Source organism: Melanostigma gelatinosum, assembly GCF_949748355.1.
Source record: "Melanostigma gelatinosum genome assembly, chromosome: 5".
Classification (NCBI taxonomy): Eukaryota; Metazoa; Chordata; class Actinopteri; order Perciformes; family Zoarcidae; genus Melanostigma; species Melanostigma gelatinosum.
The window spans coordinates 2,215,909-2,243,068 of NC_136638.1; the positions used below are offsets into that span (position 1 = coordinate 2,215,909).

At 46.4% G+C, this 27,160-nt stretch overlaps 1 protein-coding gene across 1 annotated transcript; it reads left to right on the forward strand.

Annotated features, from left to right (window-relative positions):
* The first annotated feature begins 1,363 nt into the window (after positions 1 to 1,363).
* Positions 1,364 to 21,357, forward strand: fbxo38 (F-box protein 38). Its single transcript, XM_079269276.1, has 21 exons — positions 1,364 to 1,431; positions 2,698 to 2,910; positions 3,401 to 3,534; positions 6,826 to 6,989; positions 7,750 to 7,915; positions 8,082 to 8,357; positions 8,816 to 8,909; positions 9,242 to 9,372; positions 9,556 to 9,726; positions 9,878 to 10,020; positions 10,389 to 10,587; positions 12,299 to 12,496; positions 12,634 to 12,789; positions 13,038 to 13,754; positions 15,048 to 15,148; positions 15,746 to 15,848; positions 17,732 to 17,898; positions 18,074 to 18,219; positions 18,436 to 18,539; positions 19,273 to 19,386; positions 19,497 to 21,357. Exons 1-21 carry the CDS (start codon positions 1,418 to 1,420, stop codon positions 19,673 to 19,675), a joined length of 3,690 nt encoding a protein of 1,229 aa, XP_079125402.1. The 5' UTR covers positions 1,364 to 1,417; the 3' UTR covers positions 19,676 to 21,357.
* The last annotated feature ends 5,803 nt before the right edge of the window (positions 21,358 to 27,160 follow it).

Consider the following 27,160-nt stretch of genomic DNA (forward strand, 5'->3'; position numbering starts at 1 on the left):
GTAGGTGCAATTAAATCTACCCCAAACAACGCACTTCTGGTAGAAGCTGACGAACTGCCATTAAGCCTAAGACGAGCAGAACTAGCTCTGGCATATTGGGTGAAGTTAAAGGGATCTGCAGAGGAACTTCCCGTAACAAATGTGCTGTATGAATGCTGGGAATACACCCAAAGTAAAGGCAAAGGGTTTGGTTGGACAATCGGTGCAACAGCCAAAGAATACGGGTTCACTGGGTTCGAGTATGGGGGGAATGTTCCTCCGTGGATACTACCAGTGCACAATGTGGATTTAACACTCATAGAAGAGAGGAAGGAATGGATGGAAAGGAAATGCTGTGACATTGGACATCAGACTCAAGTATACATCAATAATAAGTATTATAACTATATGCAGATTTATACAGATGGATCTAAAGATAATGGGAATGGACACGTGGGATCAGGGTATTCATACCAGAATTTACTGTGACAATATGCAAACCAATGAATGACAGATTGTCTGTCTTTACAGCTGAAATGATTGCAATAATCTTGGGACTGCAATGGGTAGAAGAGGTCAGGCTGAGAGAGTGCTCATCTGTTCAGATTCTGCTGCAGCTTTAAACAGCCTGAAGACAAAACTAACAATTGGAGAGGATTTAGTGATGGAAATATCTCTGATCATGTTGAGACTTCAAAGACTGGGAATTAATGTTCCATTTAGCTGGTTCCTGCTCATGTAGGGGTGGAGGGCAATGAGAGAGCAGATATGATTGCAAAGAGAGCACGAACACTAAAAGAAGAGGAGATATTGAAAATTCCTTTTGGAAAGGGGGAAGCTAAAGCATTAATAAGAGAGGCAGGACGGGAGGTATGGCAGAAGAAGTGGGACAACGACAACAAAGGAAGACATTATTGTAACATTCAGAAATCCATAAATGTGAAGACATACAAAGGGAAGTACAGAAGAGAGGAGGTCATAATATCAAGGTTACGGTTCGGACACACAGGACTGAACTCAACGCTGTATTTAATGGCACAAATGGACTCAGATAAGTGCACTGAGATTACTGAAGACGTGGAGCATGTTGTCCTGAAATGTCAAAGATACAACAGACAGGAACATCTTGAAGCAAAAAATATGTCAGTTGGGACGGAAGTGGAGTTTGGAGGGAGTTCTGGCAGTGGACGGAGAATGGCGGGAGTGCTGCAGAGCACTGTTGCGATTTCTTAAAGAAACGGGATTAGACCGCAGGATTTAGTTGGAAACAGTGAAGAAAAGGTTACCCTGAAACTGCACACTCCGGTACAGTAGGTGGCGCTATGCACCTATACAAGTTGGTTGCGACCCGCCAATCAAATTTAAAGAAGAAGAAGAAGTCTTTAGCAAATCTGCTGTAGTCACAGGATGGCTGAAGAGCGACAACACAGCGGCTTTGATGCAAACATGCCGGTAGGTTAGCGCCACTGCTAAAGGCCTTGTTGGAAGCCATGCCGCTTTAGTCAGCGTGCTTGCTGCATTGCTTAGTTTAGTGGTTTTGTCTCTGTATGGACTGTTCGCTGCAGCTATGCTAACAAGTAAGCTAGCTTTGACAAAGACCAGGTTCAACTTTACAGCATGAAAACGTGGAACGTGTGTGACAGGTGTGGACGAACGGCGCTTCTTCTGTTTTAAAGTAGTTCTCACATTGTAAGTAAACGTGTAACGGTCACTTGTTTGTGAACAGATGTACTGCTGCTCGTCAGTTGGCTAACAACCACACATATAATGTTTATGTTTTTTGTGGTTTTGCTGAAAGCTTCCAAGCGGAAGTGACATGCGTTTACTACACAGCGTTACCTTAGCACCGGCGTTGGGAGCTGGTTTCCTTTTCCCCGACACACCGTAGCCTCGAAAGGAAGCATCTGGAAAGTTACGTGAGTGACCACCGAAGGCTTAGAACTTCCACCAAGTAGCTCGTGCTAGCGTGCTAAGCGTGTTCACCAAACTCTCGTTGACATGTGCAACTGCTGAAGCGTTCGACAGAGACGCCTGCTGACGTTACGTGCATTCACGGAGCGTCCAGTCTGTAATGTGTCTTTACTGACCGACGAGGAACCATTAGACATGTGACATAGACTCTATGTATGAACACACACACACACGTTCGTCCGTAGCTTCTCAAATCCCTTCGTGTTTAATGTTATTATGACACAAACAGAAGTCTTCCTCGATGTGAAGTACGTCAAGTTCCCGAGTAGCTGGTCAACAAAGTTCAGTGTCAGGCGACTGACGAGGTGTTCTTCATGTATTCAATATTTGCGTTGGCGTTTATTGATATTCTGTTCGCAAATGAATTTAATGATCCAGGTTATGATGAGTGCCAAACTTATTTCGTGACTTAAATGTTTGAGGGTAAGTAGAAATGATGTATGTAATAAATATATCTCATTTAAAAATGTATAGTTCTACCCAACCCACGTGGATTTTGAGCATCAAATGTTGAGATTCTTTCAACAGATAATTCAAATATGGGTAAGAAAGGTATCCAATATGGAGTGCGTCTGCCTCTTCCCGGCAGGAATAAATAGTTGCGACATCTTTCATGATGGCAGACCAGATCAACGTCCAGGTCACCTGAGGAGCGATGAGCATGATGAAATAAGGCCAATGCCAAGCTGTCTCTGTGTCCCCTCCCCTCTCCCATTAACCTGTCTTCCTCTGTGATGTTGAGTCCAGAATTAAGGTTCATGCTTGGGAAATAGAGCCTCCTGCAGGAGGGAGGAGTGTGTTAAGCCTGGGCAGTGACACACACGTGATGGGTCCGAGGAAGAAGGCGTCTAAACTCCAGGCTGTAGTGGGCAGCTGTGGAGGGGAGCTGGTCCTGAGACCCAGTGAGCCCAAAGACTACATCAATGAGCTGTCCCATGAAGTCCTCTGTCACATATTCAGGTACACTGCCCTCCACGTCATACTTTACCTTTGACCCTCGGGCCGGGTGAGGTTCTACAGCATGCATGTGTTTTTATTGTCATTCAACCTGCATGAACATCCCCATGAGTAGCATGTCAGCACCATGGGTGGAACAAATAAGGATATCAGTTATAATGTTCCCTTCATTGAATATAATTGTTTAATATACCTGAGAAGTCAAGGTACTTCATCACATTGATGCAAAAATCCTCTAAGAATGCAGCAGTGCCTTACAGCTGTCCTGCTTATTGATTTGCAACGCTGCCACAGTAGTCTGGTGAACCCAGAGAGGGACAGCTATGAAAGCATTAACAGCGCTGTCTAATCTCTGACAGCTGACCTATGTGTCATCTCAGGGTATGTCTCGTCATATGGTCCAAACCTACCTGTTGACTTTACAGAAATAAGAGAGACGTTGACCCTACGGTGCGAGAGCGTCTGACAGTTTGAACCGTGTTTTGTTTTGTAGGTACCTTCCCATGAAGGACATCATGTGTATGGAGTGTCTGTCCAGAAAGCTTCGGGAAGCTGTGACTCTGTACCTGCGAGTGGTCAAGGTCGTGGATCTATGTGCTGGTCGCTGGTGGGAGTATATGCCTTCAGGTAAGGGCAGAACCAGGGCGTCCCGTGCAAACACGCATGTTCCGTATTCTGGTGGAGGTGCAGTCTAAAAAGGTGCTTTTCAGCCTGTGGTGACAGACGGGCAGGGACTCTGCTCTCCTGACTTCAGAGGGGATTAGAGGTAGAGCTGGTCATCTGCTGATCGGTAGTTTGATCTCTGGCTCCTCCAGTCCGGCTCGAAGTGTCCTTGGGCAAGAAAGTGAAGCCCAAATAGCTCCCTAAGGCTGGGCATCGGTGTGTGAATGATTAGTTTAGATCCTGACGGGCAGGTTGGCACCTTGCATGGCAGCGTCTGACATGCATGGATGGGGTTGACATGTTGTGTGCCTCACTTTGAGTGGTCTGAAGACTAGAAAGGCTCTGTATGAATGCAAGTCCATAGGACCAGAGCAGAGAAGAGCTTTCACTGTGATGAGGTCACAGGGTCCAGAGGCAGAAGAGCATCATGGTCTTGCCAGAGTGCTGTGAGAGCAGATGGGTTAATGTAGGCTCGGCCATATGGAGACAATCAAAGCTCAATACTTGTGATCTTTGGTAGATAGTCATCAGTGATGTGGATGTAATGACTGTGTGGGTAATAATAGAGCTGCTAGAACAGTTTGGTAGATTAAAGTACCGTCGCCTCACTGTACTGCAGCCTTTAAACCACTCTCACTCTGAGAGGATGTCTCTTCTCCATCACCAGACCAATGTTCTGTCCCCAGCACGAGATCAGTCGCTTAAAGTCCATATTGTTGTGACGGTTTGAACAGAATTATGAGGTTGAAGTCAGAGGAAATGCGTTTGTTGCATGAGCAGAAGTCATTCTGTTGTTTGTTGGCTTATTTTTATCGGCACAGACATTTGTAACTCTAGTACAATTTTGAGGTACTTGTACTTCACTTGGTTATTTCCATTTCATGTAAGTTGATCGGACTAGTCCACTACATCTCAGAGGCCAATATTGTACTTTTCACCTCTCTTTATTGGTTTAAAGGAATTAGTCACAAGTTGGGCTACTTTACAGATATTTAATATGAATCAACTCGTCTGCTGGGAAGATGATCTTTTCATGAAACTAGACGGTCAATGCCGTAGAAAAGTGCAAGTAATGGTGAAGTCGGTGGTCCATGACCAGAGACTGCTGTGGTAACCTGTGGGCTCTACGTGTGACCCCGGAGGAGGAGTGGCTTGGCTGCAGACAGCCTGTTATTGGGCTGGCACGCAGCATGTAAGCGTGTTTCAGGAGGCAGAGTGTGGACTCCATGGTTGTGGAGTGAGTTATAATCAGAGCGTTGTAAGCAGTGGCTGAGAGCTGAGAATAATCCAGAGTACAAAGAGAACACAGTCCATCAATGACATCATCCAGTGATGGAGGCCTACCACCAAGAATACTCAGACATCATGAGTACAGGCTTACTTTAAGTATCTTTTGATACTCGTACTCCTTTTACTTCAGTATTCATTTGAATGCAGGACGTTTACTTGTAACCGAGTATTTTACAGAAACACATAGTTGTGTACGTGTGCCGGCTCTATTCCCTCCACAGGGTGAAGTGTGTTTGGTGTGAGGTCCAGGTGATGCGGACATGTGTTCTCACATGCAGCTCCTGTGCGTGATGGCTCCATAGGTTCAGGGTTGCAGTGTATATGTGTGGAAGGGGCTGTGGGGAGGTTGACCACTGGCTGTGGAGCAGCTCTCTGGACCAGCTGCAGAGGTCGGGGGTCAGATGGCGAGGATGAGTTGGTGTCGTAGAGCAGGGGGTGACTGTGTCGTGCTGAGGACTGTTTACTACTTGTGTACATTGGCAGCTTATTTCAGAGGTGTTTTTGATTCTTTTTTTTCTTTTATTTATCTATCCATCTATCCATCTATCCATCTATCTATCTATCTATCTATCTTATTGATGATAATGCACCATATGACATAAAAATCAAAGAGCAAGTATTTTCATTTTTTGTGCACGTGTTACTCAGTTTACAGTAGTAAAGGAGAAAATAACAAGAAAGAAAAACAGAAAACAAACAAAACAAAGAGCTACTTAAATCAGAACACCCACCCACAGGCAAGGCCTTCACATTAGTTTATGTAGTACAGTGTTGTAAAACTATAGTTCAGCAGTTAGGTTAAATTGCAATTAATCAGACAGATAAGGGAAGGACAGAGGCCAGAAGGACAGAGGACCAGATAAATCAGTACAAATAACCAGACGTATCTCATTCGGTAGGCAGCACTAATAGAATCTGAAAATATGAAATGAAAGGTTGCCATTTCTTAGTGAAATTGTCATTACATCCTCTAAGTGCATATTTAATTTTTTCAAGACTTAAAAAAAACATCACATCCTTAAGCCAGGCAGGCTGAGATGGTGAACTTGGAGATTTCCAAGCAAGAAGTATTCTGCGACGCGCCAGAAGAGCGGTGAAGGCAATAATGTCCTTCTCTTAAGTACTGTATGTGATGGATTTGGCTGGGATTCCAAAGACTGCCAGAAGAGGGCACGGTTGTACCTTGATCCCTAAAACTACAGTTAAAATATCAAAAACATAGCACCAGAAGTGTTCAAGTTTAGGACACGCCCAAAACATGTGTAGTAAACCTGCTTGAGGATGATCACAACGGTTACATCCTGGGTCGTGACCTGGCAATATTTCAGCTAGTCTGCTGTTACTAAAGTGCATCTATGGACCACTTTAAACTGAAGGAGACCAAGTCTGGCACAAGACGTAGATGTGTTCACCCTGTTCAGTGCATCCGCCCACCAATTCTCTGTCAGGTTCATCTCACTTTCCCATTTGGTTTTGATTACAGAAGCGGTATCTATTGCAGTTATGATCTGGTTGTAAACTTTAGAGATCAGTCCCTTCTGAGTTGAATGTGTGTCCAGCAGGCTTTCCCAAAGTGTTTTGCACGGGAGATCAGGGTGACGGAAAGTGTTTCACTACAAAGTGACGGGCCTGAAAGTATCTGAAGAGATTTGAACGGTCCAGGCCACATCTCTGACAAAGAGAGTCGAAGCTAGAGAAGTGGTCACCGTCAAAAAGATCCCTGAAACACTTCAGTCCACTTTTCCCCACTGCGAGAAGGTTCTGTCCACTACAGATGGTGGGAATAGATGATTATTACGGATCGGACCCTGAGCAGAAGCTGTTAGAAATTTAAAGTGAAGACGAAATTGAATCCAAGTTGTAAGAGTAGCAAGGACAATCGGGTTAGCAGAGTGGCTGGACAGTTTTAACGGGTACAGAAATTTGGGGAATACATTCATTTTTATAGACTGTTTTCTGTGTTAGGCTTCACAGACGGCAGCTTTCTGCTCCTTTTGAAGAAGATGCCAGATCTGGAGCAGCTATACGGCCTCCACCCTCGATACCTGGAGAGGAGGCGAGTCCGAGGCTACGAGGCCTTCAGTATACCCGGAGTCCTGGAGGCACTGCAAGCCTGTCCCAACATACTGGTCAGTGAGTTGTGTGAGAGCGATATCCTACTGCAGCAAGGTGCACGTCTACATCACCGCTTTCAACCCAACGAACAGCCGTACCACCGATTGGTTCCTCCTGTTTCTTGATTACAAAGCTGCGTACTCTTGGTTTCCTGTGGCATCTAACAGCTCGGTCCTTGAGCCGCAGGCTTGTGATGGTTCTCCAGCCTGCAGTGAGTCGGGCGGAGTGGAGAGCTTCCTGTAGTCACGGATGCACTGTAGCTCCTCTTGAGTTTGCTCTTCCATTCAGTCGGTGACTTCTTATTGAGCTATCCAACTTGTGAACAACATAAGGAGGTTCACAATCACTTTTACTGCCAAGTAGGTTTGCACATACAAGAGGTTCCTCTGGGTGATTTGGTGCAAAACAATACACACAATGCAAAAGTCATGAAACATCAAATGAAGTAGAAATGCATGTTTCCTTTGAAGAGCTGTCTTCCTGTGGATGAGGACAGCAGCAGTCATTGTGTGGTTTGAGATGTTGCTGCTGATGGACCGCAGCCTCCTGCCAGAGAGCAGTGATTCCATCACTCACAACCAGAACAGGGTGCCTTTCAAATGAACCGTCACTTCTCATATCCTGACATTTATTTTCAAAATTGGATTCAACGATGGCCATTCCAGCTTAACACACACTATCTACTTATGAAAACTGCAAGATACGGCTGAGGGGAAAAAGCTAGTAAGTGGAGCATGAATTATGATCACATGACCTTATCTGAGCCCATTTCAGGGGGTGGAGACGTCCCATCTGGAGCTGGTGGAGGCCGTATGGAACTACATGCCCCAGGTTCATATACTGGGGAAGTTCCGTAACCGCAATGGAGCGTTTCCCATTCCTGCTGAGAACAAACTCACCATCCCCATAACGGCAAAGATCCAGACGCTGCATCTCGTGGGTGAGTAGCACCTCAACAGATACCCATCCTCAGCACCGCATGTGAAGCAGCTTCCTCCTCTTGGTGCATGGTGACGAGTGGTCCTGTTGCGGGGCCTTGCTGTGTCACTACTCATAGACCTGCACAGCTGTATTGGTGAAGATGACATGGTGATTGTTCCTCACAGGTGTGAATGTCCCAGAGATCCCCTGTGTGTCCATGCTTCGCCACCTCTATCTGAAATGGGTCCGTCTCACCAAACCACAGCCGTTTAAGGACTTTCTGTGTGTGAGCCTGAGAACCTTTGTCATGCGCAACTGTGCAGGACCAACCAACTCCCTGAAATATGTTCCCCTGGTTACTGGGTTAGCATCAGCCCGGAACCTGGAGCAGCTGGAGTTGGTGAGAGTTCCCTTCCTGGGGGGGCTGATCCAACACGTGGTGGAGGACAGCTGGAGGTCAGGTGAGCAGATGAGGCCTTTGTCCTGTCCCGTTAGTCATGTAACCCCCCGCCCTGTGGTTTGCACGCATGTGAACCGCAGATGAATTCCAAAGTTTAACGACCATGGTGTGACATTACGTTTCACTGCTGAGCAGCATCGATGAAAATATGCAATCAGGTTTTTTCAAAACAACCCGATTGCATATTTCCATCGTCGGTGATTTTCCTCAGATACTGCTGTGACTGCTCTCGGCTTCAGCTCGTGGTATCGGCCCATTATTCACCTCCCGATCCAATCAATCATAATATCAGCCTGTTTAAAAGCTATCGGTTGACCTCCAGTGAACTTGACCGGCAAAAAGCCGTATTTCTGATCAGTGCATCGCTACATGCCAGTTGTGATTTCATATTTCCACCTCTCGAGCCGCTCCTTTGATCAAGTGTTTGCTCTTTGTGATGCTGCGTCTGTGTACCCCCAGGAGGATTTCGCAACCTCCACACCATTGTGTTTGGAGCCTGTAAGAACGCTCTGGAAGTGGACTTGGGCTACCTCATCATCACCGCTGCTCGCAGGTGCATAGCCAGTCATCAATTCCTGAAAGTAACTGAGGGGCCATGTTTAAAGCAAAATGCAAAGGGCTCATCTTGTGGGCAAATGTTGGAGTCACAGTTCAGTCACTGAGCAGAGTGCAGAGTAAACCTGTAGTAAGTCAGTGCTGCTTGCAGCATGTGAGCGTGTTGAGGCCTCATGGGCAGTATTGTCCGAATACTTACCACAGCATTATCTTGCAACATTCACGATAGAAAGCTCGGCGTTCAGCCAGGTGTTCTTGACAGCAGGAGATGTAGTCAGCCTAGCAGGACCAGCACGGCTACTTACTTCATGATGTCTGTGTGTTTAACAGGCTCCACGAGCTGCGCATCCAGCCTTCACTCACTAAAGATGGAGTCTTCTCAGCTCTCAAAATGGCTGAACTAGAGTTCCCTCAGTTTGAGACCCTTCATCTGGGATACGTGGATGAGTTCCTGCTGCAATGTTAGTTCCTTCTGTGAATATGTGCCCCGGGCTCAGAGGACACCGGGCATATGGTTCACTAGCAATCCTCCTGTACTTGACCCACTCTTCTGGCACCGGCCCGTGGCTGGTTTTGCTCTCAGTCTCACTTTGGTTTACAGGTGTGTTCAAAACAATGTCCGGCCTTGTGTTTGATAAATGCAGGTAAGCTGAGTCATTCGGAGCTGGTGAAGTACGGACTGGCTGATGTCATTGAGAACCCCGGCATCATCACAGATATCGGGATAAAGGTGGTGAACGAGGTGTTCGCTAACATTAAATACCTGCTCATCTACAACTGTCCTCACCTGCATAACCCTCACCACTGGATCACAGGTAGAACACACTGGCCATCACAAGCCTAGCTTCTGCCACACGTGGCCTGAACATCAACGTCCATGTGTCACTTCCTCTACATAATAATAATAATAATAAGGGTGCTTGATGAGCGGCTGCTCATGTTCTGCCTGCTTGTTTCTGGCCTCAGATCAGTCCAGGTGGAGTCGCCTCGTTGATCTCACTCTGGTTCGCTGTCATGCAATCAAACTGGAATCCTTCTCCCAGTTCATAGAGCTACTGCCCAGTCTGGAGTTCATCTGTCTGGACCAGATGTTTAGAGAACCCCCCAAGGTATTCAGACACTCACTGCAACGTCAACCATCTCTTGTGTTGATCTCGCATGTGCTGACCGCATTTTGCTTCAAGGAAAAGTTGAATCTGGCGTTTGGCCCACTTCCTCTACAGTCATCCAACTAAACTCCAGAATCCAGGTTCCCTGGATGATTGAAACGCTTGCTCGCTCTTCAGCTCATAAACTTTGCCCACTTAGTGCCCACTTAGTGTCAGCAGAACTATTTCACTGAGTTGATGTCATTAGCAGAGCCACTGAATGTTCTACTTAAAAACAGCAGCAGAGGACGTGGGTGGGCAACATGTGGCTGATGTAATAGAGTTTGGATCTGTGCTGATGCATGTTCTGCATATCATGTGTGTGACAGGGCTGTGCCAGGGTGGGCCTGAGTGCAGGAACTGGTATTGGCGTGTCCTCGGCACTGGTCAGCAACCAAAACTCCAACAATGACGACAACAACAACCGTCATCACCACAACAACAACGAGGCCAACCTGCCTCCCGCTCCTCCACCTGTCGTCGTCGTCAACAACAACATCAACAACCAAAGACAGCAGCAGAACAACGGCAAGTCCCATCTGCGTTCTTAGTCAGTGGAGCAGCAGCAGTCGGCGTCATGATCTTGGCTTCTAAAGTATTTCCAACCATTCATTTGTCACGTTGTCCATAGAAACATAGCCAGGGGAAATATTGTAGCTTTGCAAAAAGAAGCACACCTGAATCCTGTCTGGGAAACGTGAACCCCAAGTTGCTCTCTAGGCCAGTGATTTATGCAGCGGAATTATTCCAGCATTTACGGCACTTGTTCAGCGGTGCAGGAAACGCACCGACCAATGCGTTGTGAATCACATCACGTGATGCAGCTCAGCCAATCAAATATGGGTATTCTGACAAGTTTCCTGACTCAGTGAGATGTACACACACCGTGACACACGGGGAGAGACGAGGACACAGAGAGCAGAGCAGGACTGTTGAGTGTGAGATGTGAAAGTCAAATCATAGGATGATTTCCAAAAGAGAGAAATGTCCAGAGAGACCAGAGTCATGAGACTCTGACTGCACAGACTCATCGAGGTGAATTATTCAATAATTTCTCTTAAGATGAGAAAAATATAATATGATGGATTTTTCACTTCACCCTGAATGAACTGAGTTTAAAGCTGCAGGGCAATTCTGTGAAAAGAATTTTTCAAAATTGAATTTCGTTACGTAATTTATTTTTTAATCCAGCTGTTATTTTACTTGAAATGAGAAGAACATTTATTCATGTATTTCTATGTATTTATAATCCATCCAGTTAAAATTGAAAAATGAGAATAATATTTGTTAAAATATAATTGATGTGTGCTTTCTTTATTTGATTTGTCAGTTGTTTACTGCACAGACGTTACTACTAGACGTCTTGAATATAGATATACCCAAATTATATATTAGTGCTGGGCAAGTTGTTAACGCGTTCATTAATAAACGCCGACAATTATTCTGTCGCGCGTTAATGCATTTTTAAAATTTATTATAATTTTTCTTTTTTTAACTGAAAGACAAGAGACTACATATACATAACAAGAGGATGACAAGAACAGTGGGATCAAAGCCAGCAAACATCCTATAGTCAGACTGTCTCTTGTTTATGGTTTTGTATTAGAGATATGATGTCCCTTCAGGGTTGCCGTAGAGAAAAGGCGACTTCCGCTGCTCTCCCTGGAGACTACTGGACATCGCTGGTAAAGTCAGCAGACACTCAGATCTCCGTGGTCAACTCAGCAGACACTTACATGTTAGTGCACCTATATGCTGACATTCACCGTAAACGCACAGATCGGGAGCGAGCGAAGGACTTTGAAAGTTAGCGGAAAGATTAACGTGAGACAACATCCGGTTTCTTCAGAATAAGATGCCAACAAAGTATGAATTATATTCACATTAAGTATGAAACATGCTACCTGCATCTCGTGAACCAAATGTTATTGCCCTTTTGTTCATATAGCAGTACTTTAAAATAAAAGTATGCAATACAGTACTTTATAATTCATGATTGAACTTTGCCAAAACAATGAGCACTAACATATATATGTGTGTGTGTGTGTGTATATTTATATTTTATTTCTTTGGTTCGGGGCTTGTCATTGAGGGGTGCTGGTGGGTCCCGCAGCCGGACCAGTTGAGAACCACTGCTCTAGGTCCATCACATGAGCCCTTTCCTCCGAATGCTTAGGATGGGTTAAAGGCAGAGGCTTCATGATTTGATAAAAAATAAAGTTTAAGTTTGTTTTCACAGCACCAGTGGAGGTAAACGGGATGGAGGATGACGAGGAAGAGGAGGAGGAGGTGATGTTGGAGCAGGAGAGCATGGGCAGCATGGAGGCTGGGCCTCAGATAGAGCTGAAAGGAGCAGAAGGAGAGGTGAGAGCTGATGTGGCTCCAGGGCCCAGTCGTCCAGCTGGACCACCACAACCTCCTGATGAGGAGCGAGCAGGTTAGGGGCTGCTCTTTCCTTTTAGAATAAGCAGAGGTTAAGACAAAACATGTGTTTGCTCTTACACTCTTACTCCCCATTTGATAAGCACTCCTTATTTATTGTTGTCTGCTGATACACCCCCCCCCCCCCCCCAGGTCCCAGTGGTTTGGTCCAGCAGTGCAGACCAGCTGGTGCCACTGTTCCGAAGCCCCCGCTGGTCATCTCAGACTCCGACAGTGAGGAAGAGGAAGGCCTGGTTTCAAGGCTAATGCCAGCTTCCTGTTTGCAGCAGCCAGCTTCCTGTACAGAAGGTGTCCACCCAGCACAGAACGCATCCAGCAGCCACTCACAACATGTCTCATTGGGTTGTGGGTGCACTGTAGACGGGGGGTCAGAAACACAACAGGGCCTATGTGCGAGTACAACGTCACTCCTTTCTTGTTCAATAGTGTGCTCTCACACACACACACACACACACACACACACACACACGTAGACCATGAGAAGCACAAGAGCTCGGTTCAGCTCACCAGAGTAACATCAGTGTGTGTGTTTCCAGGTAAAGGAAAGACTCCTCTGAGGCGGGCCAACACTGTGGCGGCCTCGGTAGAACAGACAAAGACTCGGGTGTTGGAAAGCAGCTGTGAGAAGAGCTGTCAGGTGACCAGTGAACAGATCAAGGCCGACATGAAGGCTGCTGCTGAACACAGCAGGAGGACTAGCGTTAAAGGATTTGCCCCTGAGGCTGCGGAGACTGCTGCGAGACCTGGGGCCGACAGTGGTCCGGTACGGGGCGCTGGGGTAGCAGCAAGGACTGGGGTGAGCCCAGTGACTGGATCGGTGGGCAGGGTTGGACCTGGAGCAGCCGCATCCAGGCCGGTGGGTGGATGTGGGAGGCTGGTGGTGGGGACCAGCCACAGAGCAACCACAACCACTGACAGAGCGACAGGAACCGGCAGGACTAATGACGGCACAGAAGGCCCCTCTGGTGCACAGGCTGGGGACAGGTCCACAAGAGAGACTGGGCTGAGGCAGAGCTCCGGTCCTGCCTGTGCAGACAGCCTGCAGCCCAGGGGTGCTGCTGTAAACCATGCTTCGAGGAGGCCAGCACAGCTGACTGGACAGGGAGAGAGACAACCTGCCCCTCCTGGATCAGCCTCTGCCAACTCTTCCCATTCACAGCAGGGTCAGGCCAGAGACCAGGACTTTGTTCCTAGACGGCCTTTGACCCGATCCTGCACTCGCATGTCCTCTGTGTCCCTGATATCTGAGGAAGGTAAGAACAGGCACGCAACACATTTAGTCAATGTCCACTAACCAGCACTTGGGGAGGGAAACCTTAGTTTTCGTGCAAAAGCTGGGGTTCCAATAAACAGTGAGCATGAATGGTTAAAGGAGTTAAGTGAAGGGGTACACATCCAGTTTCATGTTTTGGGAAATCAACGGAATCAAATCAACACATTGTAGAGGAAGGTCAGTGAGGATGCATGGACTTCTCTTTGCCTGGACAGATGGCGGTACCTGGGCTTTGGGGATCGGCCCGTACCAGTGTTTGGTGTCTGTAGACTTCACTGTGTGGAAGAGACTGGGGTCATTTGTTTATGTGTAAGGCAACATCAGGCTCTAACATCGGACAACCAAATGTAACCAATGCATACAAAGATGGATATATAATGAATTATTGACAATACCAGATCTGCCCATTGTCACGACATCCGGTCCAGCTGTGAGTCTGTATGTGACTGATCCCGGTGTCTGTGCATCTCTAGAGGTCAGTCATGGGCCTGCTCTACCCAGCGATGTTACCGGTCCTATGTCGAGCTGTACAAAATACACAGGTCTGCAACTTTACACGTGGCAAAATCCTATTTGGTGTAGAATGTGTCTTTGGAGGATAACTCCATAAGCAGATGATGCAACCGTACTTTTAAATCTGTGTCCTGTGGTTCACATGACCCGTTGTGACATGGTTTGCCCATGCTCTGTTATGCAAATGAGACATGGATCTCATAGATGTTCAGCTAAAACAATACCACTGTGTATATCCTAAATCATTTAAATATCTCTACAAATGTGTGCGTGTGCGTGCGTACGTACATATATTCTCGTCATGCACGCACATTAAATGTGAGTGGTGTTGCCTTCCAGTCATATTTGGTGCTACCTGGAGCCAGCAGTTGGTGTGACTGTGGTGTTGGCCAGCTGCTCTGCATGTGTGGATGAACATGGTGTAGACTGCAGAGCCGTGAGTGCGTCCAGAGGAGCTCTCTCAAGTGATGAGTTGAGTCAGCGTTAGGTCTGGAGAGCGGCTGCCGCTCGCTCCTCATCTCTGCTTGAGGCCACATTAGCCGCTACAGCAACAGCATAACACACCTGAATGTACCACGGAGCTGTCTGCAGTTGAGTTGCCTTGTGGGTAATTTAGGTGTCTGCTTTTGACCAGGAAGAAGAATGTGTTGGCTCTTTCTTTTTTAGAGATCTCAGGTTCTGCTGCGTTGGCCGTTGCCTCAGCTGTTGGTGAGACAGCGCTGCTTCCCTGTCTAATGTTGAAGGTGATGTTTTTGTTAAGAGCTGTCCAGAGCCAGGCCTCGAGTATCAGTGAGGAGGAAACGAATGTCTGACAAATCGACCAGCACCTCAGACCCAGTCACTGAGGACGACCACGTGCAGGTACACACACACACACACACACACACACACCTGGAGACATTTGTTTTCACTGAGACAGTCTAACCCTCGCTGTTGATCACTGTTCAGAAGGTGGTGGCTGATGGGTGAATATGTTCTGCATGCATGTGCACTGTACATGGTCTGTCATGCAGTTGTCATAGGAAACCTGTGGCACAGATGGACTAATGTTCAAAGTAGTTTCCCTCCCCTGGGGGAGCCACAGGGTTGCAGTTGGGGCTGAGAGGGAGAGACTTTAGGTCAGCAGTCTTAACAATGGACTCAATGGTGCATGGACTCTACTTGTATTTCTCTTTTCTAGCGATCACTCAAAGCTCTTCAACACTCCATGTCATCATTCACCCATTCACCCATTCACCCCATCCACTGATGACAGGAGCTACCATGCAAGGCTGCACCTGCCCATCACGACTAACATGCATTCAGGCCCCATAGGCAGGAGCATCCGAGCAGTGATTGGCTGCTGTGTTTAATGCCTTTGCTCAACAGAAGTGGCGTGAGCTCCGTTGAGCCAGGATGCATGTGTTGTGTGTCCTTTGTCCGTATAACTGACATGGTGAGATGCTTTTGCTCATGCAGATGTTGTCTCTGAAGAGTAAGAACCTGGTGGGCATCACTCTGACCAACTGTGGGATCACTGACCTGGTCCTCAAAGACTGCCCCAAGATGATGTTCATTCATGGTAACTACTGAATATGATGGCTCGTGTGGATGTTTTTGCATTAGAAAGACACTAATAATCTTAAACGTAAGCCTCGTGGAGGAAATGGTTCCATTTTGACTTTGATTATTATTTTCCACAAATGACTATTTTTTAAAGTTTCATCACAAACTGTCCAAAGTACAGATGTTGAATTGGCGAGGTAGTAGAAGAGTCTGAACGGGTCCTTGAACGTCAGTCATAACAACATGTAGACGACTAGTCCTGCTCCACAGAACACCAGCTGTACATCACACGTTCACATGCTGTGTCCACGCAGTCCTTTCATCCAGCGCTGCGTCTAAAGTGGCTCGACAACTCTTCAACCTGGCCTTCCCAAGTGTTCCTCGCTGCCGACTACAGCAACCTCTTCAGGGCAAAAACCAGCAATGCATTCAAATACACGCTATTGTAAATCCTCAGTCCACGGCTCTGCTGTCAGCAGCACCCGGTGTCTCCCTCAATGCAGCCCACACAACTACTGCGCTTCATGCACCACAGAGGCTGACCGCTGACGGGGGCATTGTCATTAACATCTACCGCTTAATGACGCGTTAAAGCAACACACGTCGAGTGCCACTTTAATGGTCCGATTCTGAACCTTGTTGTGAAAGTCTGTCAGAGTTCCTGTGTGCTGGCTACGACCTCTTTAGTGTCATTCTGTCAATGTTCAAAAACTGAGCTGCGGTGTCTCTGGTCCTGAGCTGCGGTGTCTCTGGTCCTGAGCTGCGGTGTCTCTGGTCCTGAGCTGCGGTGTCTCTGGTCCTGAGCTGCGGTGTCTCTGGTCCTGAGCTGCGGTGTCTCTGGTCCTGAGCGCCGGTGTCTCTGGTCCTGAGCTGCGGTGTCTCTGGTCCTGAGCTGCGGTGTCTCTGGTCCTGAGCTGCGGTGTCTCTGGTCCTGAGCTGCGGTGTCTCTGGTCCTGAGCTCCGGTGTCTCTGGTCCTGAGCTCCGGTGTCTCTGGTCCTGAGCGCCGGTGTCTCTGGTCCTGAGCGCCGGTGTCTCTGGTCCTGAGCGCCGGTGTCTCTGGTCCTGAGCTGCGGTGTCTCTGGTCCTGAGCTGCGGTGTCTCTGGTCCTGAGCTGCGGTGTCTCTGGTCCTGAGCTGCGGTGTCTCTGGTCCTGAGCGCCGGTGTCTCTGGTCCTGAGCGCCGGTGTCTCTGGTCCTGAGCTGCGGTGTCTCTGGTCCTGAGCTGCGGTGTCTCTGGTCCTGAGCGCCGGTGTCTCTGGTCCTGAGCTGCGGTGTCTCTGGTCCTGAGCGCCGGTGTCTCTGGTCCTGAGCTGCGGTGTCTCTGGTCCTGAGCGCCGGTGTCTCTGGTCCTGAGCTGCGGTGTCTCTGGTCCTGAGCTGCGGTGTCTCTGGTCCTGAGCTGCGGTGTCTCTGGTCCTGAGCTGCGGTGTCTCTGGTCCTGAGCGCCGGTGTCTCTGGTCCTGAGCTGCGGTGTCTCTGGTCCTGAGCTGCGGTGTCTCTGGTCCTGAGCTGCGGTGTCTCTGGTCCTGAGCTCCGGTGTCTCTGGTCCTGAGCTGCGTGGGTCTCGGTGAACGTTCTTGTTGTTCTAGTGATGATATTGGTTTACCAAAAACGTAACAAATGTTCAACAATTTAAATCCAACGATACACTGACTGACTAACTCATCGCCATAAGAGAAGCTGAAGAGTGAAGCTTCCAACAGAACCACGATCACGAACAGCAATGATGCCCATGTGGGATATGAAGAGCTAACCGCTCTAACGGCAGTTTAACATGTCAATGAGCTAAACATGGGCAGAGTACATGTTGATGGCTGCTCTTCAATGTGTGAAGCCCTATCAAGCCTTGTGTTGAGTTCTACTAACAGTCAGTCTGCTTGTGGTCTCCCTCTCTCTGTAGCCACCAGATGTCGAGTGTTGAAACAGCTGCGGGTGGAAAGTGCACCCATAGTCAACCGCTTTGATTACGCTCAGTGTAAGAAGCTGGACATGGAGCAGGTCCTGGATCAGATCCTGAGGATGCCTCCTGAGAGGAACCGCATCATCTACATGCGCCCTATGCACCAGGTTGGTAACTGTGACGTCATCAGAATCCTAACTAAGAGAGCTGGATGCAACGCAGACAGTCGGGCTGGGTGGCCGCTCTCCATCGCTCAGCTTAGTTGTTGCTCTGTCTCGTATGAGTTGGTAAACATGAAGGTTTTCTGTTGGTAAAGTCCCCGTTCTACTGCTCTCTCCTCAGATCGACTCGGTAGCGCTGGAGCGGCAGCTCTTCCAGGGGCCCTATCCCTACCACATCGCTATCGTGCACGAGTTCAGCAACCCTCCCAACATACGCAACAAGGTTCGCATTCGCAGCTGGATGGACACCATAGCCAACATCAGCCAGTGAGTCATATCTCTGATCATCAGATCAAGCCCTCTCTGACCTTCACCCTTATGGTTGAACACATCTCGTCCTGCATGTTCATCGTGACAGACTGAACAGAATGACCAGCAGACTCTGTTGACCCCTGTTGGACAACCACCTCTCAATATCTGCTTCAGAATGTATCACAGCCAGTCTGATGACTGCAAAGTTAAACTGAACTCTTTGTTTCTCAGAGAGTTGATCAAGTACGAGTTCTTCCCAGAGGCCACCAGGACAGAAGAGGATGTGAAGAAGTATCCCACGTACCCCTGGGGCCGGGACATCTACACACTGGAGGGTAACACCGTTGCATCTTCATTAAACCTCCACGATGTGTAGTTGTCTCCTGCAGGTAGACATGCCCGTAGAAGATGTTCCTGCTTTGCAGCCAGGAAGAGGTTTAGATCATGTGGAGCCTCTTTAAGGACCAGGACACTGCACCACGTGCTGAACCTCAGCCACTGGGTTAATACCTAATGCCAACGATGGAAGCTGCTTTGTATCGCATGCTAGAGGAAGCTTGAAAGGTGTGCAATGCTTACTATGTGGTGGAAATCCTTTGCAGCCAATGACTTGCTGAAGCCTCATCAGGCTCCGCCAAGTTAGTAATGCAGTCGGCTTCACTTCCTGTATGGTAAAGATCTTTAGGAAACAATGGAACCCACCAAAGCATCCTTGCTGGTCTTTCCAACAATCAGCATCTCTTCTTTCACACAGTTAGATGTGAGGATATGCTGCTGGCTGTGTCTGCTCTCCTTCTTCAGAGCACGCTGTTAAATCAGCACAATAACATGACAAATGCCGCCCAAAGAATTGCAGCTGTACTATGTCAATCTAGGATGGCTGATCTATTCATCCAGTCGCCCAAGTCCTGTGTTCACACAATATGAAGTCACTGAGACGATGCAGTGTGTTCTGTCCACAGTGCATCGTGTAGAGACACTGAACATCCTGTGGAGAGGATGAAGGAGAATGTCTGGCTGTGTTCAGAGCCCCGAAAGGTGACTGTCTTCTATGATGTCATTGTTCAGGACTGGTGGACGGTGCTCCCTACAGCATGATAACAGACTTCCCCTGGCTGAGGACTCTGAGAGCAGCTGATCCCAACAGCTACGCTCGCTACGACTTTGAGGACGATGAAAGCAGTGAGTGCAGTCAGAGGACACTCGCTACACCTCATACATTGTCCTGTAACAGACACACCCTGATTCTATAAGCACTTGAACTGTTTTCTCTCTGTTGTGTCACGTGAAAGCCACCATCTACGCACCCAGGCGTAAAGGCCAGCTGTCAGCTGACATCTGCATGGAGACCATCGGGGAGGAGATCTCCGAGCGCCGACAGAGCAAAAGAGGAGTGTTTCAGAGGGTGGTGGTGCTCTTCCTCCATCACTGTGATACCCCAGGAGAACCTGTGGATGATGACTACATCTAGACACAACAGATGGCGCTGCTGTGGAGGAGAGACCTAGAGATGCCAAGTCTGTTTGGATGAGGTTCACAGCGTATATCTGACTGTGATTTTCTTAATATTTGAGCAAAATCTTAACGCCTGTATGAGCGCCCTAGAACCGTGCATTCAAAGAGTTTATCTCTACCATCGTCCCGTTGGCCAGTATTGACGGCATAACCCCAGCGTCTGCACAGCTGCTTGTCTACCATGCAGAGAAGGGTTGTGCTCTTTGTCTGGTCTTTCACCCGGCGTCCGCCAAAGTCCGCCTACCTCTGCACCACACCTGTGACCAATCACAGACAGGAATGGCCTTAGACAGAAATGTCAAAGAAGATATGCTTTTTAGTTCAGTTTTAAGTTTCCTCCAGCATGCAGGAGAGTTGTTGGACAGTGTGTGTCATGGCTTTGCATTTGACCAGCAGCACTAGATGGAGAAGAGAGCGAGGTGTTCGGTCCGTGTGGAGCCGAGTTGCTGATTAACTTTGCTGCGCTAGGTTCTCATCCTAAGTCTCAGTCCTCTTTGTAAGACTTGCCAGGGCAGCTGGTGTGTGTAGCGCATGTCCTCACTGCTCCAGCCTGACCGATCCCAACACTTCCGTGCAGATATAACATGGCCTGCAGGGCGTGGTCATGTTGAGGCAGTAGTTGGAGCAGGCGATGCAGCGTTGACAGAACGGTCAGGTGTGATCTTTCCCAATGACCCAACAAAATGCTTTGATAAGATCAATAAGCCCTGTGTCCATTTATTATTATTATTATTATTATTATTATTATTATTATTATTATATACGCACATAGAAACTGGTATGCACCATGGCCACCGTGGGAGATATGATTTTTGAGTTCTGAAATGCGTCTGAATTTTGAGGGGGGGGGTGAATTATGAGAATAAAGGCAGAATCCTGACGTTAATATTTAGAGCTTTTTCTTTAGACTTCTGATGTTGTCAGAGTTGTGGGTTTATTTCTTATTCCCAGCTCCCTCCAGGGATGGTCAAAGAGGGATGGGTCAGTGATGTCACACATGTACTCGTACAGTATGTGTCACTAGCACACAGCTGATTCTATCTGACACAAATGTGTCATAGTGGAGAAATTAGAACAATACTGCAAACAAAGAACAGTTATTCACCCAACGATCTATTGTGCAATACCCAAAGTTGGAAACTGACGAGAGAAAAGAGATGAAATGTAGTTGGTGTGACTAAGAAGTCGTGCGTCACTGAGTCGTGTCTTGTCCGGTCTGTGTGTCATCACACTGCTGGGTTGAACCTGTGGTGATGCTGCTCGGGCTGAAGTTCTTAAGTTCCCTTAACCTCTCGTCTAAAGGAAGTAGCATGAACTTCATTTTCAGAGTTTATGTTGAGTTAGCTAGGGATAGTTTCTTCCTGTGGACAGCTGTGTCCTGAAGGACTGTAGAGCAGCGGGCAGCACTGACTGTTCACATCTATCAGGTATTCCTCACACATGTTCAAGGACCACCTTCATCAACTGACTGTTCACTCTCAAAGGAGCTGAGGATTCTTTTTGGAGGTTGAATGGACTGAACAGGGTGAGTTCAGCCTTCTGTTTGTGTATAGACTGTACAGATGTCATGGATGACAATATGCTTCCGTGGTGTTTATATGTTTATAATGAAAGAACAAGACTATTTCACATTGAAAAATAAAATACGCAAAAATAACTCGTCCTCTTTATTGTTGGATTTTCCCCTTGTGGCCGCCTTGTCGTAGACGAGATAAACGGATGATAGAAATCTACTGCTTCTGACGAGCTTTTTGACAGTAAAACTTGACAAATGTTTTTCCTGCTGTGTTGTCTGAGAGCAGAGGAGCTATAGGAGCTCTTGGACTGGCTGCTGGCTTTGACTTTAAATAGTTCTAGTTGAGAAGATCAACACCAGCGTCTTCATACCAAATCTCTGCATCCTGTTCATGCGCAGAGATGGGCAAAGACTCATCAAAATGTCTCTTGATTGGGGGTGTAACGGTACGCGTATTCGTATTGAACCGTTCGGTACGCATGACGAACCGAATACGTTTGGGGGGGGGGGGGGAAATCTATCTATCTATCTCCAATACCTCCATCTATCTATCTATCTCCAATACCTCCATCTATCTATCTATCTCCAATACCTCCATCTATCTATCTATCTATCTCCAATACCTCCATCTATCTATCTATCTATCTCCAATACCTCCATCTATCTATCTATCCATCTCCAATACCTCCATCTATCTATCCATCTCCAATACCTCCATCTATCTATCTATCCATCTCCAATACCTCCATCTATCTATCTATCTATCCATCTCCAATACCTCCATCTATCTATCTATCTATCCATCTCCAATACCTCCATCTATCTATATCCATCTCCAATACCTCCATCTATCTATCTATCCATCTCCAATACCTCCATCTATCTATCCATCTCCAATACCTCCATCTATCTATCTATCCATCTCCAATACCTCCATCTATCTATATCCATCTCCAATACCTCCATCTATCTATCTATCCATCTCCAATACCTCCATCTATCTATCTATCCATCTCCAATACCTCCATCTAGCTATCTATCCATCTCCAATACCTCCATCTAGCCATCTATCCATCTCCAATACCTCCATCTAGCTATCTATCCATCTCCAATACCTCCATCTAGCTATCTATCCATCTCCAATACCTCCATCTAGCTATCTATCCATCTCCAATACCTCCATCTAGCTATCTATCCATCTCCAATACCTCCATCTAGCTATCTATCCATCTCCAATACCTCCATCTAGCTATCTATCCATCTCCAATACCTCCATCTAGCTATCTATCCATCTCCAATACCTCCATCTAGCTATCTATCCATCTCCAATACCTCCATCTAGCTATCTATCCATCTCCAATACCTCCATCTAGCTATCTATCCATCTCCAATACCTCCATCTAGCTATCTATCCATCTCCAATACCTCCATCTAGCTATCTATCCATCTCCAATACCTCCATCTAGCTATCTATCCATCTCCAATACCTCCATCTAGCTATCTATCCATCTCCAATACCTCCATCTAGATATCTATCCATCTCCAATACCTCCATCTAGCTATCTATCCATCTCCAATACCTCCATCTAGCTATCTATCCATCTCCAATACCTCCATCTAGCTATCTATCCATCTCCAATACCTCCATCTAGCTATCTATCCATCTCCAATACCTCCATCTAGCTATCTATCCATCTCCAATACCTCCATCTAGCTATCTATCCATCTCCAATACCTCAATCTAGCTATCTATCCATCTCCAATACCTCCATCTAGCTATCTATCCATCTCCAATACCTCCATCTAGCTATCTATCCATCTCCAATACCTCCATCTAGCTATCTATCCATCTCCAATACCTCCATCTAGCTATCTATCCATCTCCAATACCTCCATCTAGCTATCTATCCATCTCCAATACCTCCATCTAGCTATCTATCCATCTCCAATACCTCCATCTAGCTATCTATCCATCTCCAATACCGCCATCTAGCTATCTATCCATCTCCAATACCTCCATCTAGCTATCTATCCATCTCCAATACCCCCATCTAGCTATCTATCCATCTCCAATACCTCCATCTAGCTATCTATCCATCTCCAATACCTCCATCTAGCTATCTATCCATCTCCAATACCTCCATCTAGCTATCTATCCATCTCCAATACCTCCATCTAGCTATCTATCCATCTCCAATACCTCCATCTAGCTATCCATCTCCAATACCTCCATCTATCTATCCATCTCCAATACATCCATCTATCTATCCATCTCCAATACATCCATCTATCTATCCATCTCCAATACATCCATCTATCTATCCATGTCCAATACCTCCATCTATCTATCCATGTCCAATACCTCCATCTATCTATCCATGTCCAATACCTCCATCTATCTATCCATCTCCAATACCTCCATCCATCTATCTATCCATCTCCAATACCTCCATCTATCTATCCATCTCCAATACCTCCATCTATCTATCCATCTCCAATACCTCCATCTATCTATCCATCTCCAATACCTCCATCCATCCATCTATATCCATCTCCAATACCTCCATCCATCTATCTATCCATCTCCAATACCTCCATCCTTCTATCTATCCATCTCCAATACCTCCATCTATCTATCTATCCATCTCCAATACCTCCATCCATCTATCTATCTATCCATCTCCAATACCTCCATCCATCTATCTATCTATCCATCTCCAATACCTCCATCCATCTATCTATCCATCTCCAATACCTCCATCCATCTATCTATCCATCTCCAATACCTCCATCCTTCTATCTATCCATCTCCAATACCTCCATCCTTCTATCTATCCATCTCCAATACCTCCATCTATCTATCTATCCATCTCCAATACCTCCATCTATCTATCTATCCATCTCCAATACCTCCATCTATCTATCCATCTCCAATACCTCCATCCATCTATCGATCTATCCATCTCCAATACCTCCATCCATCTATCGATCTATCCATCTCCAATACCTCCATCCATCTATCGATCTATCCATCTCCAATACCTCCATCCATCTATCGATCTATCCATCTCCAATACCTCCATCTATCGATCTATCCATCTCCAATACCTCCATCCATCTATCGATCTATCCATCTCCAATACCTCCATCCATCTATCGATCTATCCATCTCCAATACCTCCATCCATCTATCGATCTATCCATCTCCAATACCTCCATCCATCTATCGATCTATCCATCTCCAATACCTCCATCCATCTATCGATCTATCCATCTCCAATACCTCCATCCATCTATCGATCTATCCATCTCCAATACCTCCATCCATCTATCGATCTATCCATCTCCAATACCTCCATCCATCTATCGATCTATCCATCTCCAATACCTCCATCCATCTATCGATCTATCCATCTCCAATACCTCCATCCATCTATCGATCTATCCATCTCCAATACCTCCATCTAGCTATCTATCCATCTCCAATACCTCCATCTAGCTATCTATCCATCTCCAATACCTCCATCTAGCTATCTATCCATCTCCAATACCTCCATCTAGCTATCTATCCATCTCCAATACCTCCATCTAGCTATCTATCCATCTCCAATACCTCCATCTAGCTATCTATCCATCTCCAATACCTCCATCTAGCTATCTATCCATCTCCAATACCTCCATCTAGCTATCTATCCATCTCCAATACCTCCATCTAGCTATCTATCCATCTCCAATACCTCCATCTAGCTATCTATCCATCTCCAATACCTCCATCTAGATATCTATCCATCTCCAATACCTCCATCTAGATATCTATCCATCTCCAATACCTCCATCTAGCTATCTATCCATCTCCAATACCTCCATCTAGCTATCTATCCATCTCCAATACCTCCATCTAGCTATCTATCCATCTCCAATACCTCCATCTAGCTATCTATCCATCTCCAATACCTCCATCTAGCTATCTATCCATCTCCAATACCTCCATCTAGCTATCTATCCATCTCCAATACCTCCATCTAGCTATCTATCCATCTCCAATACCTCCATCTAGCTATCTATCCATCTCCAATACCTCCATCTAGCTATCTATCCATCTCCAATACCTCCATCTAGCTATCTATCCATCTCCAATACCTCCATCTAGCTATCTATCCATCTCCAATACCTCCATCTAGCTATCTATCCATCTCCAATACCTCCATCTAGCTATCTATCCATCTCCAATACCGCCATCTAGCTATCTATCCATCTCCAATACCTCCATCTAGCTATCTATCCATCTCCAATACCCCCATCTAGCTATCTATCCATCTCCAATACCTCCATCTAGCTATCTATCCATCTCCAATACCTCCATCTAGCTATCTATCCATCTCCAATACCTCCATCTATCTATCCATCTCCAATACCTCCATCTAGCTATCCATCTCCAATACCTCCATCTATCTATCCATCTCCAATACATCCATCTATCTATCCATCTCCAATACAGCCATCTATCTATCCATCTCCAATACATCCATCTATCTATCCATCTCCAATACATCCATCTATCTATCCATGTCCAATACCTCCATCTATCTATCCATGTCCAATACCTCCATCTATCTATCCATCTCCAATACCTCCATCCATCTATCTATCCATCTCCAATACCTCCATCCATCTATCTATCCATCTCCAATACCTCCATCTATCTATCCATCTATCTATCCATCTCCAATACCTCCATCTAGCTATCCATCTCCAATACAGCCATCTATCTATCCATCTCCAATACATCCATCTATCTATCCATGTCCAATACCTCCATCTATCTATCTATCCATCTCCAATACCTCCATCCATCTATCTATCCATCTCCAATACCTCCATCTATCTATCCATCTCCAATACCTCCATCTATCTATCCATCTATCTATCCATCTCCAATACCTCCATCTATATCCATCTCCAATACCTCCATCCATCTATCTATCCATCTCCAATACCTCCATCCATCTATCTATCCATCTCCAATACCTCCATCCTTCTATCTATCCATCTCCAATACCTCCATCTATCTATCTATCCATCTCCAATACCTCCATCTATCTATCTATCTATCCATCTCCAATACCTCCATCCATCTATCTATCTATCCATCTCCAATACCTCCATCTATCTATCTATCCATCTCCAATACCTCCATCCATCTATCTATCCATCTCCAATACCTCCATCCATCTATCTATCCATCTCCAATACCTCCATCCATCTATCTATCTATCCATCTCCAATACCTCCATCCATCTATCTATCCATCTCCAATACCTCCATCTATCTATCTATCTATCCATCTCCAATACCTCCATCTATCCATCTCCAATACCTCCATCCATCTCCAATACCTCCATCTATCCATCTCCAATACCTCCATCCATCTATCGATCTATCCATCTCCAATACCTCCATCCATCTATCGATCTATCCATCTCCAATACCTCCATCCATCTATCGATCTATCCATCTCCAATACCTCCATCCATCTATCGATCTATCCATCTCCAATACCTCCATCCATCTATCGATCTATCCATCTCCAATACCTCCATCCATCTATCGATCTATCCATCTCCAATACCTCCATCCATCTATCGATCTATCCATCTCCAATACCTCCATCCATCTATCGATCTATCCATCTCCAATACCTCCATCCATCTATCGATCTATCCATCTCCAATACCTCCATCCATCTATCGATCTATCCATCTCCAATACCTCCATCCATCTATCGATCTATCCATCTCCAATACCTCCATCCATCTATCGATCTATCCATCTCCAATACCTCCATCCATCTATCGATCTATCCATCTCCAATACCTCCATCCATCTATCGATCTATCCATCTCCAATACCTCCATCCATCTATCG